The sequence below is a fragment of the Aspergillus viridinutans genome (genome assembly GCF_018404265.1).
Source record: "Aspergillus viridinutans IFM 47045 DNA, scaffold_1, whole genome shotgun sequence".
In the NCBI taxonomy this organism is placed as follows: domain Eukaryota; kingdom Fungi; phylum Ascomycota; class Eurotiomycetes; order Eurotiales; family Aspergillaceae; genus Aspergillus; species Aspergillus viridinutans.
Genome location: NW_025091217.1, coordinates 220392 through 237486, shown reverse-complemented (window position 1 = coordinate 237486; position 17095 = coordinate 220392). Strand labels below are relative to the sequence as shown.

General features: G+C 55.2%; 4 protein-coding genes across 4 annotated transcripts; all 4 read left to right on the top strand.

The window, feature by feature from the left end:
• Window positions 1-56: 56 nt before the first annotated feature.
• arp1 (scytalone dehydratase arp1) lies at window positions 57-648 on the top strand (the record flags this gene model as incomplete). The annotated part of the gene is made up of 3 exons (XM_043265201.1): window positions 57-96; window positions 144-199; window positions 247-648. The coding sequence occupies 3 exons, from the start codon at window positions 57-59 to the stop codon at window positions 646-648; spliced, it is 498 nt and encodes a 165-aa protein (XP_043121136.1).
• A 1064-nt stretch (window positions 649-1712) lies between these two features.
• pksP (polyketide synthase alb1) lies at window positions 1713-8355 on the top strand (the record flags this gene model as incomplete). The annotated part of the gene is made up of 5 exons (XM_043265200.1): window positions 1713-1999; window positions 2049-2340; window positions 2386-5817; window positions 5872-6627; window positions 6685-8355. The coding sequence occupies 5 exons, from the start codon at window positions 1713-1715 to the stop codon at window positions 8353-8355; spliced, it is 6438 nt and encodes a 2145-aa protein (XP_043121135.1).
• Window positions 8356-10274: 1919 nt separating this feature from the next.
• Window positions 10275-13024, top strand: Aspvir_000054 (sulfatase domain protein; the record flags this gene model as incomplete). Its single annotated transcript, XM_043265199.1, has 2 exons — window positions 10275-10591; window positions 10663-13024. The coding sequence occupies 2 exons, from the start codon at window positions 10275-10277 to the stop codon at window positions 13022-13024; spliced, it is 2679 nt and encodes an 892-aa protein (XP_043121134.1).
• Window positions 13025-14074: 1050 nt separating this feature from the next.
• On the top strand, window positions 14075-17063 carry Aspvir_000053 (cellobiose dehydrogenase; the record flags this gene model as incomplete). The annotated part of the gene is made up of 11 exons (XM_043265198.1): window positions 14075-14276; window positions 14338-14513; window positions 14559-15380; window positions 15429-15924; window positions 15970-16091; window positions 16134-16227; window positions 16271-16319; window positions 16362-16453; window positions 16498-16727; window positions 16772-16814; window positions 16864-17063. 11 exons carry the CDS (start codon window positions 14075-14077, stop codon window positions 17061-17063), a joined length of 2526 nt encoding a protein of 841 aa, XP_043121133.1.
• Between the last annotated feature and the right edge of the window lie 32 nt (window positions 17064-17095).

Sequence of the window (17095 nt, the reverse complement as noted above, 5' to 3'; positions counted from 1 at the left end):
ATCTGAAAATACCAGTTGTCGATCAAACAGACATACATACCCTCCCTCACATCACAATGGTCCAAAAGAAGCCCAATCTGAACATCGAATTCCAAGGTATGATGCACCGATGACAGACTGTTTGACCTTGACTAACCGGCCAGACTATCTCGCCCTAAAAAAAGTTCTCTTTGACTGGGCAGACAGCTATGACGCCAAGGTAAGTTCACGTCCAGCGATCTGGAGAATGACATTCACCAATGGTAGGATTGGGATCGACTTCGAAGCATCATCGCCCCCACGCTCACCGTCGACTACACGCAGATCGGTCTGCGGAAATGGAGCGACATGGCTGCTGAAGACTACATGGCCATGATCACCGACATTGACTTCTTGGGTGACCCCACCATCAAGACCCAGCATCTGCTGGGCGAATCCTGGTGGGAGAAGATCTCCGATACAGAGGTCATTGGCCACCATCAGCTGCGCGCTGCCCACCAGGTCTACACGGACAGCAGCTTGCAAACCGTCAAGCTCAAGGGGCATGGCCATGCCACCAATGAGCACTACTACCGCAAGATCGACGGCGTGTGGAAGTTTGCCGGCCTGAAACCTACCGTGCGGTGGAATGAGTATCAGTTCGAGGATGTTTTCCGTGCGACGAAGTGATCAGTCTGAGTATAAATACGGTTAGCATAAGTACAATTTCATATGAGCCAAAGATTGTCATTCGGAACTTCCTCATAACGACGAAACTTTAGTTCCAGAATGTGCGGGAATATCACAAAGTCTCTCATCTTGCGGCATTTGGGATATAGTTCAACCAACGTAGTTTGAGCTTGGGATAAGGTCTGACCCCGAGAGTCTGTAGTGCCCTCAATGCAACATGCAACCCTACATCTGGGACCGCAATTACAGGACGATGAGAGTAACCTGAATTCTTGGCACTGGTTTGAGTAAGCAATTGATCTTGGTGATGGCCTGATTTGGGCCGGTTCGCATTGTAATGGGCAAACCGTGCAGGACGGAGTGATTTCGACGTCTTTGATTGACGTAATTCCTGATCAGAGTGATCTGAGCAGACAAGAAGGATGAGCGGGTTATTGCCAGATGCGGACATTCTTGGGGGCTGGAATGCCCGGATCTCCCTAGCGCTCCGCCGGCCTTCCCTAACTTCCCAGACTTCCGCTTCCAACGGTACCCAATGGTGGCTGTCTCACATTTGAATTCCATCATCCTTTCCTCTTTCGGAAGGAAAGCAACATCGATCAGAATTTGCAGCTCCCGCATCCATTGAGACGTGGTCGTGGGGAAAAAGCAACTCGCGGGCCTAGAATTCCATGGAAGGGGGGAAGAGTAAGCTTCCTGCGATGCTTTGGGAGGCTCGCAACAACCGAATTATGCTTTCGTCCTTTCCCCGATTTTGTGTCCTCGTTGCTCAAATCGCAGCGCTGCTTGCAAAGTCGGATGACTGACGTCGGGCACCTGAAACGAGACATGCGATCTGACCTCCCAGAGCGGACAATGCCAAAACTTGTTATCCGGCCAGGCCGGGTGGATCTCTGGAAGAGGTTGGACCCTGGTCGTGTCTTAAGTTGCACTTAAAGACTCCTCTTTTCGGAGGGGCTATTGTTTTCTCTCCTTCGTACCAAACCCCATATGCTGCGGTCCGAATAGCCACTACTCCTTGCAGTCACACCCTCTGGAGCTGCCGGCCGCGCAAACCACCCGCCATGGAGGATCTCCGTCGCATCTATCTCTTCGGAGATCAGACAATCAGCTGTGACGAAGGCCTCCGCAACCTATTGCAGGCGAAGAACCATACTATCGTCGCCTCGTTCATCGAAAGATGCTTCCATGCTCTGCGTCAGGAAATCGCCAGGCTGCCGCCTTCTCAGCGCACACTCTTCCCGCGGTTCACCAGCATCGCCGACTTGCTTGCTCGGCACCGTGAGTCAGGGACGAATCCTGCGCTGGGAAGTGCGTTGACCTGTATCTATCAACTGGGATGTTTCATCGAGTAAGTTGCCTTTCAAAAGGTATCCCAGAACATGGCTGATCGCAGGCAGTTACCACGGTGATCGTGGACATCCATATCCTTCCTCGGATGACGGCCTTCTACTGGGTTCGTGTACGGGTCTGTTGAGTTGCGCCGCAGTTAGCTCGTGTAAGAATGTCGGGGAATTACTGCCACTCGCAGTCGAGGTGGTCGCATTGACTATTCACCTCGGGCTTTGTGTCATGAGAGTCCGAGAGATGGTGGACTCGACGGAGTCATCGTCCGGCAGCTGGTCGATCCTCATCTCTGAGATCAATGAGGCGGATGCCGCCAACTTGATTAGCAACTTTGTCAAGAAGCGAGTAAGTACAGTGCACGACCATTGGAAGAAAATACTGACATACCAGGGAATTACCCCCTCGTCGCAACCCTACATCAGCGCAGTCGGGTCGAAAGGTCTCACTATCAGCGCACCACCAGACATTCTCGACAAGTTCATCGAAGAAGGTCTTCCGAAGGAGTACAAACACTTCAAGGCTCCTGGAGTCTGCGGCCCGTACCACGCACCACATCTGTACAATGACCGAGAGATTCGCCATATCCTCAGCTTCTGCTCCGAGGACGTGATTTCACGCTATGCGCCACGGGTCTCATTGGTCTCGAGTAACACTGGCAAGCTGGTCCAGGCAAAGAGCATGCGCGATTTGTTGAAGGTGGCTCTGGAGGAAATCCTCTTGCGCAAGATTTGCTGGGACAAAGTCACAGAGTCATGTCTGTCAATCGTTCAGGCTGCCAACGACAAGCCCTGGAGGATTCTCCCTATCGCCAGCAACGCCACGCAAGGCTTGGTTACTGCGCTCCAGCGTATGGGAAACTGCCAGGTCGAGGTAGACACCGGTGTCGGCGCTCCTCAAATGGACCCGGCCGCTCCCAATGCTACGGGCAATGCTTCACGGTCGAAGATTGCCATTATCGGAATGTCAGGACGTTTCCCCGAGGCAGATGGCGTCGAGGCCTTTTGGGACTTGTTGTACAAAGGTCTGGATGTGCACAAAAAGGTCCCGCCGGAGCGATGGGATGTCGACGCCCACGTAGACATGACCGGCAAAGTGAGAAACACCAGTAAAGTCCCATATGGTTGCTGGATTAACGAGCCCGGTCTGTTCGATGCCCGTTTCTTCAATATGTCTCCCCGAGAGGCCCTTCAGGCAGACCCTGCACAGCGACTGGCTCTGTTGTCAGCTTATGAGGCTCTGGAAATGGCAGGCTTTGTTCCGAACAGCAGCCCATCCACTCAGAGAGACCGCGTTGGCATCTTCATGGGTATGACCAGTGACGATTACCGTGAGATCAACAGCGGTCAGGATATCGACACTTACTTCATTCCTGGCGGCAACCGAGCATTCACGCCCGGTCGAATCAACTACTACTTCAAGTTCAGTGGCCCCAGTGTAAGCGTTGATACCGCCTGCTCATCCAGTCTTGCTGCTATCCATTTGGCCTGCAATGCCATCTGGAGGAATGACTGCGACACCGCCATCAGTGGCGGAGTGAATCTCCTCACGAACCCCGACAACCATGCCGGTCTGGACCGCGGCCACTTCTTGTCCCGGACAGGAAACTGCAACACCTTCGATGATGGCGCGGATGGCTACTGCCGGGCTGACGGGGTGGGCACGATCGTCCTGAAGCGTCTGGAGGATGCCGAGGCTGACAACGATCCCATTCTGGGAATCATCAACGCGGCCTACACCAACCACTCGGCGGAAGCCGTATCCATTACCCGTCCTCATGTGGGCGCGCAGGCGTTCATCTTCAACAAGCTCCTCAACGAGACCAACACAAACCCACACGAGGTCGGCTACGTGGAAATGCACGGAACAGGTACTCAGGCTGGTGACGCCGTCGAGATGCAATCTGTCCTCGACGTCTTTGCACCCGATTACCGCCGCGGCCCGGCCAATTCCCTTTACCTTGGTTCTGCCAAGTCGAACATTGGGCACGGGGAATCAGCTTCCGGAGTGACATCCTTAGTCAAGGTGCTGTTGATGTTGAAGCAGAACATGATCCCGCCGCACTGCGGAATCAAAACGAAGATCAACAACAACTTCCCCACGGATCTGGCCCAGCGCAATGTCCATATTGCCTTCAAGCCAACCTCCTGGAACAGGCCGGTGTCGGGCAAGCGGAAGATGTTCATCAACAACTTCTCTGCTGCGGGCGGCAACACCGCTCTCTTGATGGAAGATGCTCCCCTGCGTGAGATCACAGGGCAGGATCCACGGAGTGTGCATATGGTGTCTGTGACGGCACGATCCCAGAGTGCGCTGAAGCGCAACATCAACTCCTTGATCAAGTACATCAACACGCATGCACCCTCGTCTCCAGCGAATGAGCGACGGTTCCTTGCCAGTCTGGCTTATACCACCACTGCGCGTCGCATGCATCACCCATTCAGGGCCACCGCTGTAGGATCGAGCGTGAAGGATATCCGTGATGCCCTGCGTCAACGCGCCGATCAAGATGTCACCACTCCCGTTCCTGCAACAGCCCCCAAGACTGGGTTTGTCTTCACCGGCCAGGGAGCTCAGTACACTGGGATGGGCAAGCAGCTGTACGAGGATTGTGCCGCATTCAGAAGCACGATTCACCGACTCGATTGCATTGCTCAAAGCCAAGGGTTCCCCTCTATTCTCCCCTTGATTGACGGTAGTGTGCCCGTGGAAGAACTGAGCCCTGTCGTGACGCAGCTAGGAACCACATGCCTCCAAATGGCTCTGGTCAACTACTGGAAGGGTCTTGGTGTCACTCCTGCCTTTGTTCTGGGTCACAGTCTGGGCGATTACGCAGCGCTGAACACCGCCGGCGTCTTGTCCACCAGCGACACGATTTACCTGTGTGGCCGTCGCGCGCAGCTTCTCACGGAGCAGTGTCAGATGGGGACCCACGCCATGCTTGCCGTCAAGGCTGCCGTCTCCGAGATCCAGCATCTGCTTGATCCCGAGGCCCACGCCGTCGCCTGCATTAACGGTCCTACCGAGACGGTCATCAGCGGGCTCAGCGGTCGAATCGATGAGTTGGCACAGCAGTGCTCCAGCCAGAATCTCAAGTCCACCAAACTCAGAGTGCCGTTCGCGTTCCACTCGGCCCAAGTGGACCCGATTCTCGAGTCGTTCGAAGAGAGCGCCCTGGGAGTCGTTTTCCACAAGCCCTCGGTCCCGTTCGTCTCTGCTCTGAACAGCGATGTAATCACGGAGTCGAACTACAACGTTCTTGGCCCGAAGTATATGGTGAAGCATTGTCGGGAAGCCGTCAATTTCCTTGGTGCTCTTGAGGCCACTCGGCACGCCAAGCTGATGAATGACGCCACGCTCTGGGTCGAAGTGGGATCGCATCCCATCTGCTCGGGAATGATCAAGTCCACCTTCGGTCCGCAGGCGACTACTGTTGCTTCACTCCGCCGCGACGACGATCCATGGAAGATCCTCTCCAACAGTCTCTCGACGTTGCATCTTGCAGGCGTCGAGCTCAACTGGAAGGAATTCCACCAGGACTTTAGCTCGGCCCACGAGGTTCTCGATTTACCCCGGTACTGCTGGGACCTGAAGAATTACTGGATCCCTTACACGAACAACTTTTGCCTTACCAAGGGGGCTCCTGTTACCGCTGAGGTATCGGCGCCCAAGTCTACCTTCCTCACGACCGCGGCGCAGAAGATTGTGGAATGCCGCGAGGACGGAAGCACGGCGACATTGGTGGTTGAGAATAATATCGCGGATCCAGAACTCAATCGTGTTATTCAGGGCCACAAGGTCAATGGAGTGGCTCTTACCCCATCGGTAAGTTATACTGTACTCACCATTTCGAGTAAGGAAGCTAATCCATATATGTAGTCTCTCTACGCTGACATTGCGCAAACGCTCGTCGACCACTTGATCGCCAAATACAAACCAGAGTACCAGGGCCTGGGCCTGGATGTCTGCGAGATGACTGTGCCTAAGCCTCTCATTGCCAAGTCCGGGGATCAATTCTTCAGGGTCTCGGCGGTCATGAGCTGGGCCGAGCAGAAGGCGACCGTGCAGGTCTACTCTGTGAACGGGGACGGCAAGAAAACGGTCGAGCACGCCAATTGCACTGTCAAGCTCTTCAACTGCGCCGAGCGCGAGACGGAGTGGAAGAGAATCTCCTACCTGATCAAGCGAAGCGTCTCTCTCCTGCAGGACAAGGCTCAGACCGGAGAGGCTCACCGCATGCAGCGAGGAATGGTGTACAAGCTGTTTGCTGCTCTGGTGGACTATGACGAAAACTTCAAGTCCATCCAGGAAGTCATCCTGGACAGCAATCAGCACGAAGCCACGGCGCGAGTCAAGTTCCAAGCCCCCGCGGGCAACTTCCATCGCAACCCCTTCTGGATCGACAGTTTCGGCCATCTGTCTGGGTTCATCATGAATGCCAGCGATGCGACCGACTCCAAGAACCAGGTATTCGTCAACCACGGATGGGACTCCATGCGCTGCCTGAAGATGTTCTCCGGCGACGCTACTTACCAGACATATGTGAAGATGCAGCCGTGGAAGGACTCCATCTGGGCGGGTGACGTCTATGTCTTTGAGGGGGATGACATTATCGCTGTGTACGGGGGGGTCAAGGTATATCCCCAAATATATCGACTGAAAGAAGTGTGATTTACTAACGTCGGTCTATAGTTCCAAGCGTTAGCTCGAAAGATCCTGGATACCGTTCTTCCCCCAGTCGGAGGCTCCAAGACCGCCAGTGCGCCGGTGCCGGCCAAGCCCATTGGGGAGAAGAAAGCCCCTCCCCCTATCAAAGTCACAGGCCCTCCCAAGCCCAACCCAAGCAACGCACGAGCTGCATCACCTGTGGTTTCGCGGACGTTGGAGATTCTGGGTGCGGAGGTTGGTCTGTCCGAGGCAGAAATGACCGACAGTCTCAACTTTGCCGACTACGGGGTCGACTCGCTGCTCTCCTTGACGGTGACCGGTAGATACCGTGAAGAACTGAACCTTGATCTTGAATCGTCCGTGTTCATGGACTACCCAACCATCAAGGATTTCAAGGCATTCCTGGCGGAGAAGGGCTTCGGCGACAGCAGCAGTCCCGAGCCGTCCAGCGAGCCCGAGTCCAAGTTCTCTTTCAACAGCGACGCATCGTCTGAAGCTTCCAGCGGACTGACCACGCCTGGAATCACCTCTCCTGTGAAGCAAGAGGCGCCCAGGGGCGGACAAAACAAGGTCTGGAATAGCATCTGCAGTATCATCGCCGAGGAGATCGGGGTATCGGTCGCAGACATTGACCCGAGCGACAGCTTGCCAGAGATGGGCATGGACTCTCTGCTGTCCCTGACCGTGCTCGGTCGAATCCGGGAGACACTTGACATCGACCTGCCTTCCGAGTTCTTCCTCGAGAACCCGACCCTCGATGCGGTCCAAGCTGCGCTGGATCTGAAGCCCAAGATCGTCCGTGTAGCTACGCCAGTTCCCCAACCCATCAGGCTCCTCGAGACGATCGACGACAAGAAGCCCAAGGCCACTCGACATCCTCCGGCGACCTCGATTCTTCTTCAGGGCAACCCCCGCACCGCCACGAAGAAACTCTTCATGTTCCCCGACGGCTCGGGCTCGGCCTCCTCCTACGCGACTATCCCGGCCCTCTCCCCGGATGTTTGTGTCTACGGTCTCAATTGCCCTTACATGAAGACACCTCAGAACCTCACGTGCAGTCTCGACGAGCTGACCGAGCCATATCTTGCTGAGATCCGCCGTCGCCAGCCCAAGGGACCCTACAGCTTTGGCGGTTGGTCGGCCGGTGGGATCTGCGCCTTCGACGCGGCCCGTCAGCTGATCCTCGAGGAAGGGGAGGAGGTGGAGCGGTTGCTGCTGCTCGACTCGCCCTTCCCCATCGGTCTGGAGAAGCTGCCCCCTCGTCTGTACAAGTTCTTCAACTCGATCGGGCTCTTTGGCGATGGGAAGCGGGCGCCTCCCGACTGGCTCCTACCACACTTCCTTGCCTTTATCGACTCGCTCGATGCCTACAAAGCGGTCCCTCTGCCGTTCAATGACAGCAAATGGGCCAAGAAGATGCCCAAGACCTACCTGATCTGGGCCAAGGACGGGGTCTGCGGCAAGCCGGGCGATCCGCGGCCGGAGCCTCCCGAGGATGGATCCGAGGACCCCCGAGAAATGAAGTGGCTGCTCAACGACCGGACGGATCTGGGAGCAAACAAATGGGATACTCTGGTCGGGCCGCAAAACATTGGCGGAATCCATGTGATGGAGGAAGCGAACCATTTCACCATGACGACGGGGCAGAAGGCGAAGGAGTTGTCGCAATTCATGGCCAAGGCCATGAGTTGCTAGACTGGGATGGAGTTGTGCATATCTAAATTGTTTGTTTTTCAGCCAACAGTTGCAACATGTACTTTACTCCCCTTCTCAACTGTATCTTAAAACACGATTTTAGTTGCGTTTGCAGTGTCTAATGAATGTCTTTTTCTGAACGTCTGAATGCCACAAACAAGAAACGTGGCTTGGCTTGTACACAGCCATGTAGTAGATATGCCAAGAGTCGGGATTTGGGCCAATGCTGACATCTTTTGATGATGCTTTGGATGTCATTTGATGGCATTTGATGGTTGATGATGAGCTGCCTTGGTGTGTGTTGGTGTGATGGACAAGTGTGTTGACTGTTGGCTTTCCAAATATATTTCCGAGTCACGGGACCACAGACAGGCCTCAGGCGTTCAGGCCGAAGTAAGAGCACTCTTAGGAAGATTCAAGCATTCGTTAATATTGTATTGTTTGATCAACTCCTCATAAGAGATCAGCTCACGATTGCTCAAACAGGTAAAGAGTTCTAGAAGGGCAGCCGAGGATCACGGTTCAAGCCGAACGTGAGATCTACACTGTCATAAGCTGAGCAGCGAGACCGAGGTGAATGATTCGATCACTGTCATACCGTGTGATATTATTGCATGATACTGCAGTGTCAATGTTACATCAACTGTCTTACCAAGCAAGCTTATCTGGACTGGTCAATTCCATGCTTTTGTCTACTCCAAACAGTATGTTCAGAATAGGGTGACGGCCTATGATCTATCGAATATAAACCAGACTAATGGAAGGAAGCTAATTTGGTACCTTATGCGATCACGCGATCAACTGCCCATCTGATCCCCCCACCGGTGTTTGTTCAGCTGGACTCCAACGAAGGATGGAAGGAAGCAGACTTAACCGCTGTAGTGCAGCCGAGTCCACTTCAACTTGGAACCGCTCTTTGTTCCCTGTCTCAAGTACCTTAATAATAGTAAGAATGAAAGATTGAGGCCTGAGGAGACAATCATGAAACATCACGGGATTCCCTTGACACATTGCTCGATGTGATTGGACAGATTGAGAGACACTGCTCCATGTGGCCATTCCCTAAGGGGAAAGGGATCCACTGGTCTGGCGCTGGGCGTGTGTCATCCTGCCTGTTTGGGTTTAGCCCAGGGTCGCACAGAAAAAGCCATCTATTCCGGGCATCAAAATGAAAAGGAGGCAGCCACTCCTCCCTCAGGGTAATTGACCTGGACACTCATCTCAGTATGCTCAAGAAGAGCAAATACAGAAAGGTAATGTGGTAGAGGCTAGGTACCTATTTGAAGAGCTTCCTCTTCAGGTAAAAAGTTACAGCCATTTTATTCCACAGACTCTGCACTTCTAAAATAAGTGAGCTCTAACTGCTAGGCAAGTACCTATTATTGGCGTACAATCAGGGGCCAAATCCAACGCCAAGGGTCTAGGGTCTAGGGTCCAAGTCTCCATCTCGTGTTTCATCCTCTATGGAGGATCGATGGCGCAGGGCCTGATCCCAATAGTAAAGTAGTACTCCGTACTCGTAATGACAATCTCCAATCCTGCGGCTCCTACCGGGCGCCGAAATAGTGTCTGCCTTTAGTGCCTTGCCCAGAGTGGATTCGCTTGTCCAGAGCTGAGAGCTGAGAGCTTTCGAGCTAATCCCAAGGCCAGCCGACTTAGAGTGACATCGTCTCCTCCTAAAAGTACGTCTGATAAATTCTCTTCCCCTCTTATTTTCCTTTCCTCCATTCTTTTCCACATCTCTTTGACTCTGACTACATCATCTTCTCATCCTCATCGATGCCTTCTCCGTCTTGTTGAATGCGGATGTCTCCCTCTCGTAGCAATTCTTGCTGATCGCGTGCCCCATCGTGGGCCATGCGAGTTTCCCTCTAAATAGGACTAATAAGAGAAGCTGTCAATCTTCTTCTTCATCCGTCATGCTCCTCTCCAAGCTCTCCTCGCTCGTCGACCAGCTCGTTCGAGTCATCCGAGATTCCCCCGCGCACACCTTCGACCGCTGGTGGAATGTATCGCGGAAATTCTTCTTCACCCTCGCCGTTGTCTCCCTGATCTGGGCCAAATTCTTACACATATATGCTCATCTCGACTCATTACCACCGTCCAAATTGCTCCTGTGGGGGCCGACCTTCCTTTTCCAGGATGTCATCTTCATCCTGCTCGTCCGTCTGCTCACCCAGACCATCCGCTGGCGACCTGGCGCCATTCTCGCTGCCATATGCACTGTGCCATTCAGGTAGATCATCCACTATTCCTTTCTCAGCTCGTCTGCAACATCAAATGACTGATCGCTGTTACTCGTATTAGTCTGCTGATGTCTGCCATGTCTTCTTCCGCCACCTCCTTCTACATCGTGACCGGTGCCGAGATCCACTGGCGACAGGTCCGGACTTTTCGCAGCGATGCGGCTGCCGTTCGCACCCTGCTCACCGGCTTGACAGGATTTCTGATCGCCGAGGCCATCATAATTGCTGCCTCCTGGTTCCTGGCTGCGCCCATCCACCGAGCCACTGGCGGGGTCTTGCGGATCTTGGGGGCGCCCTGGCGGAGGTTAGCGCAACGGATCTGGAGCCTTCGCCGCCGGCAGTGGACGAGGAAGGCCAGTCCCATCGATCCCGAGAGGTATGAACACATTGCGGTCGATGATTATCTGGACGACAAGAGCGACGACGGAGACTCGGTGTTTCTGCTCGATCCGATGATGAATCATGAGACGCCGGTCAGACATCGCGAGTCGCTGGTCAAACGTGTGGCCGTCTTCATCTTCTTCGGCGCATTTGTGCTCCTGCGGTGCCTTCGCCCCCCCAGTCCTTCGTACATGTTCCTGTCCGGAGCGCTTCCCGTCGTTCCATTCTCCCCAGCGCACCGCGGCGAGTCCACGATCGATGTCGAGGTGATGCCGGGAGACTACCGCTGGCTGGATGATCGCTCTGCGCTGGATGAGCCGCCGAGGTGGGATTGGCTCCCGAGCGATCCGATCGCCGGGTTCGAGGATTGGTATCCGGGATTCGAGCAACATCATGGACCGCATCATGGACCGCATCATGGGCCGCATCCCGGACCGCATCCCGGACCGCATCATGGCGGTCGTCCTCCCCCGCTGCATTACAACCCGGCCAAGGATCCGTTGCACATCTCCAATCTACAGAATCCCATGTTAGAACCCCTGAAGAAAGCACTCGCCAGCGGACACGTTCGCATCAAACATGTCATCCTGCTGAAATTGGAGAGCACCCGAGCAGATGTTTTTCCGCTCCGCAAGGACTCGTTCATGTGGAATCGCATCGCCGATTCCCACACGAATCACACCATTCCCGATGCCGTGCAGCAGAAACTGGCCAATCTGACTCGAACAGCGGAGTATCTCACGGGCTTTGCTTCGGGCTTTGCGCGCGACCCGGCTGCACACAATGGCAGAAAAGCGTTCGGCGGCATCAGCGCCCGAAATGCGTTCACCACGGGCACCTACACGCTCAAGAGCCTTGTCGGAACCGTCTGCGGCGTTACTCCACTGGTGGCCGATTTCAATCGCGAGTACCAGCATCACATCTACCAACCGTGCATGCCGCATGTGCTCAACGCCCTGAACCGTCAGATTGGCGCCGCGGATACGACCCGGGATTTCACCTCGTGGCCCTGGCACTCCAAGTGGATGCAGTCCGTGACCCAGGGCTATGACAAGCAAGACGCGTTAACTCCGCGCCTGGGTTTCAAGGACATTCTCGCCAAGGAGCAGCTGGAAAACCCCACCGCCAAACACTATCCAGTCAAGTCCGAGGAGATCAACTACTATGGATACCCCGACACCGAGCTCCGCGAGTACTTTCGCGATGCCATCGACGACGCCGAGCGGGAGCACAAGCGACTGTTCATCACCCATCTCACCGGTACGACTCACCATCCGTGGGGTATGCCCAACCACCGCTACCAGCAGTTCATGGGCCAGGAAAACATCCAGGCCAGGGATGATCTCAACAAGTATCTGAACACTGTCGGTTTTATCGACAACTGGCTGGCGGAGATCATGGACATTCTCCAGGAGAAAGGCGTTGCGGACGAGACCCTGCTCGTCATGGCGGGGGATCACGGATTGTCTCTTCCGAACAACGGAGGCCTCACTCCCTACGACAATCCGCATATCGGCAACTTCCAGGTTCCCATCGTGTTTGCTCACCCCAAGCTCCCGCCCGTGGAGATCACATCCCCCGTGATCTCGGACCAGATCGTGCCGACGATCCTGGATCTCTTGATTGAGACCTCTTCGCTGGAGAAAAAGGCCACCCGTGCGGCCAAGGACATGCTGTCCATCTACGAGGGTCAGTCGATGATTCGGCCCTTGATCCCCGAGAAGAATGGCAAGCAAGACTGGCAGTTCACCGTGATGAACACGGGCGGTTCCTGGCTGTCGGTGCGCTCCGCCGCCAAACCCGGCTACCGGCTCGTCATCCCCCTCATCGATGATCTGGCGTGGCGGTTCACGGATCTGGAAAAGGATCCCAACGAACTGCACCCGATCAAGAACTTTGACCTGACTGACCTGGCCGCCAAACTCGAAACACAGTACGGCCCAGAAGTGACCGACTGGGTCCGGGACGCAGCTCATGTTGCCTCGTGGTGGGTGGGAGAAAACTGGCGTCGCTACCGGTATCATCCCAAGCCCAAGCAATGACTATTGCAAATTTTTCTTTTTTTTTTTTGGCTCTCTTTTTTGTTCTCTTGTACATGCTCTTCAGCTCTGCCTTTTGAATTTTCATATCACATATTGCACCTCGTCGATATACCCGACCTCCAGGCGCACACGCCTTCCCAGTTCGTTGGAGTGGTCACAAACACCTGGACGATTTTTGAAGCGATAGTACATATTACTTTTGGAATATATGTCAAATACCAAATCTCCAATGAGTAGCTTCAACATCGGTATGAGTCACTGGAACGTAGGATAAGATCTGCACTTCTGGCTCGTCATCGGCAGGCGGCCCGAAGCGTCACTGATTGACAGCTAATGCTTCTAGAATTGAGCCATTGTCTGTACTTCTGAGTTCTGACAGGGCCCATATGATCTGGTGAGGCAACCCTGAGCCTGTACTCCTCTGTATAGCCTGTCCATCGACATATTCCAGCACAATGTGTCATCTTCAGGCTAGTTACCAGCCAGCTGAACAGTTGCATCTTGAAGAATCAGCACGAGAATGGACTATGCTCAGGTCGTCAGCACAATATATTAAGCACTTACGTTACTGGGGACTAGTATCGCTATAGGTGGATGTTTAGCCATGCACGACAGACTACGCATGTATTCTCCAGACACATTCGACATTAGTATGCTGGCGGCAGGTTTATCCAACATCTACTCGGGAATGATTCCTGTCTGAGTCGTCTGCAGCATGCACTCCGCATTATTCAGGGTCTGCAGAGAGTTGCCCCGTTCCCATATCAGTAATTGTGAGGCCGATTACCTATCTCCAGCAATAGCGCTGGTTTTATTTATCCGCAGCACCGGCCCCCACGGATAATCTCCTGCTGCAATGGCTTCGTCTGGCAAATGAGAGTGTTGCATTTCTTGGACATGTAAACCTCAAACCGCGCCGAGACTCCGAGCCCCTTGCGGCAAGATATGAGATGACAACGCCAATTTATCCAGAACGTGCACTGTCCTACGCACAGGCTCTCCGCAAGCCGGGCCAATGCCGTCAGAGTGATCCTCCTGGCAGGGTGCATCATGGATGCCCAGGCGGGATGTTGCACTGTCTTTATCGGTCCTGTCTACTCGCGAGGCCGTGGGTGGGTGGTATTTCAACTTGTGTCACCCTCTTCTCGACGAGTGCTGGCATGTCTTTCTCTATCTATCCCCCGACGCTGTGCTTCGCTGGTGATGAAGCTCCTCAACCGCCTCTCCGCCGCGTTTGTCGCGGCCAGCATCTGTCTGTGACCTCTGATCTACTAACCTGACCCCATCTGGCCTGCTAGCTAACTGGCTCACAGTCGAACCATGCTGGGCCCAGTCGAGCACCCCGGTGGTCTACACCGACCCCGGCACGGGCATCACGTTTGATACGTGGATAGTGCCCACGAGCCAGACCGCAGGCGGTCTCACTTTCGGCATGGCCCTACCCAGCACGGCGTTGACTACAGACGCGACCGAGTTCATCGGATACCTGGTATGGCGCTCTTCGACCCCTTGCCCCATCTAGCTGACAAGATAGCAATGCGCATCCACCGACGCCACCCAAACAGGATGGTGCGGCATCTCCCTGAAGGGAAGCATGACCAGCAACCTCCTGCTCATGGCGTGGCCCTACAATGGCACCATCCTGACCTCCTTCCGCTTCAGCTCGGGCTATACCATGCCAGACGTGTACGCCGGCAACGCGACCCTCACGCAGATCTCGTCGACCGTCAACGCCACGCACTACACGCTGCTCTTCCGCTGCCAGGACTGTCTCGCCTGGAACAACAACGGGGTGACGGGGTCCGCGCCGACCAGCGCCAAACAGCTGGTGCTTGGCTGGGCGCAGTCCGTCGCCGCGCCGGGGAACCCGTCCTGTCCCGTGGAGATTACGCTGCAGCAGCACGATGCGCAGAGTATCTGGGTGGCGACGCTTGATTCCTCTGCTGCTAGTGCGTCCTATGAGAAATGGGCCGCGCTGGCGAACAAGACTGTTCCTGGTGATTGCTCGGGTGGCGGCGGTGGCTCCGGCCCTGTCGGGGTGCCGGTGCCTGCTGGAACGACGTTTGATTATGTGGTTGTCGGGGGCGGTGCGGGCGGGATCGTCGTCGCAGACCGCCTCAGCGAGGCCGGACACAGCGTGTTGTTGATCGAGAAGGGGCCCCCGTCCTCGGGCCGCTGGGGTGGAACCATGAAGCCTGACTGGCTGGTCGGGACCAACTTGACCCGATTCGACGTGCCGGGGCTGTGCAATCAGATTTGGCATGATTCCGCGGGGATCGCCTGCGACGATATCGACCAGATGGCGGGTTGCGTTCTAGGAGGAGGCACGGCAGTCAATGCGGCCCTGTGGTGGAAGGTAGGTTTTTCTGCTCCGTCTCACAGATCATGTCAGTGACGTGAACAGCCATATCCCCTTGACTGGACGTACAATTTCCCCGCCGGCTGGCAAGCGGAGGACATGGTCACCCCGACAAACTCGGTCTTCAGCCGCATCCCCTGGACCGTCCATCCTTCCGCCGACGGACTCATCTACATGCAGCAGGGCTACAATGTCATCGCGGGCGGTCTCAAAGCAGCCGGCTGGAACGAACTGACCTTGAACGACAACCCAACGTTCAAAAACCATACCTACGGCCATACCCCGTACATGTTCTCCCACGGCGAGCGCGGCGGCCCTATGGCGACGTATCTGGTGTCTGCCAGCCAGCGAAGCAACTTTAAGCTTTGGATGAACACGACCGTCAAGCGGGTGGTCCGCACGGCTGACGGGCATGTCACCGGTGTGGAGGTGGAGCCCTTCCTGGATGGCGGATACGAGGGCGTCGTCAATGTCACGGCGAAGACCGGGCGTGTCGTTCTATCGGCGGGGACGTTTGGCTCGGCCAGGATCTTGATGCGAAGTATGTGCCTTTTGTTCTATCATTGGATTGCGCTAATGCAGACAGGTGGCATTGGACCGTCGGATCGGTTGAATATCGTAAAGAGCTCGAGTGATGGACCCACGATGATTGACCAGTCGGCCTGGATCAGCCTTCCCGTGGGCATGAATCTTGTGGACCACGTCAATGTAAGACTTCACCTGATGATTTTGTCAGCACTGACAAGTTAGACGGACACCGTTGCTACCCACCCCGACATTGTCTTCTACGACTTTTACGCGGCGTACGACAACCCGATCCAGAGCGATGCGTCGAGCTATCTCAGTGAGTTTCCCTATCAATAGGTGACACCCTCTGACCATATCAGACATTCGGATCGGCATCCTAACCCAGTCCGCCCCTAACATCGGTCCAATGTAAGTACGTTCCCGCAATCACTGCAGCCTACTGACCAACAGCTTCTTCGACGAAATCCCCGGCGCCGACGGCATCACCCGCCAAATCCAGTGGACCGCCAGAATGGAAGGAGGCCATGGCACACCCGATGGCCGTAAGTGCTGCAGTGTACATGGCAAACCCAAGCTGACTATCTAGACGCCGTCGTCATGAGCCAATACCTCGGCCGCGGGTCCATCTCGCGCGGACGCATGACCATCACCGCGAACCTGGACACCGTCGTCTCGACGCTCCCGTACCTGCGCGACCAGCACGACGTCGACGCCGTCATCCAGGGCCTCGTCAACATGCAGAATGCGCTCAAAGGGGTCGGCCTGAACTGGACCTATCCTGCGCCGAATATCACGGCCGCAGAGTTTGTCAACACGGTATGTCAACTCAACACCACTACTCCGTAAACTGACTCCTGCAGATGGAAATCACAGCAAGCACCAGACGCGCGAATCATTGGCTGGGTAGGTGACTAACCCCTTCTGTGTATCGTGCTCACCATTGACCATCCAGGGACATGCAAAATGGGCACCGACGACGGCCGAACGGGCGGGACGGCGGTGGTGGACACCAACACCAAGGTCTACGGCACGGACAATCTGTTTGTCGTGGATGGCAGTATCTTCCCCGGCATGGTGACCAGTAATCCCTCGGCGTATATCATGGTGGCGGCTGAGCGGGCGGCGGATCGGATCCTTGCGTTGGCTGCTTAGTGCGTTAGCATTCGTCCAGCAATCCCTAGTTT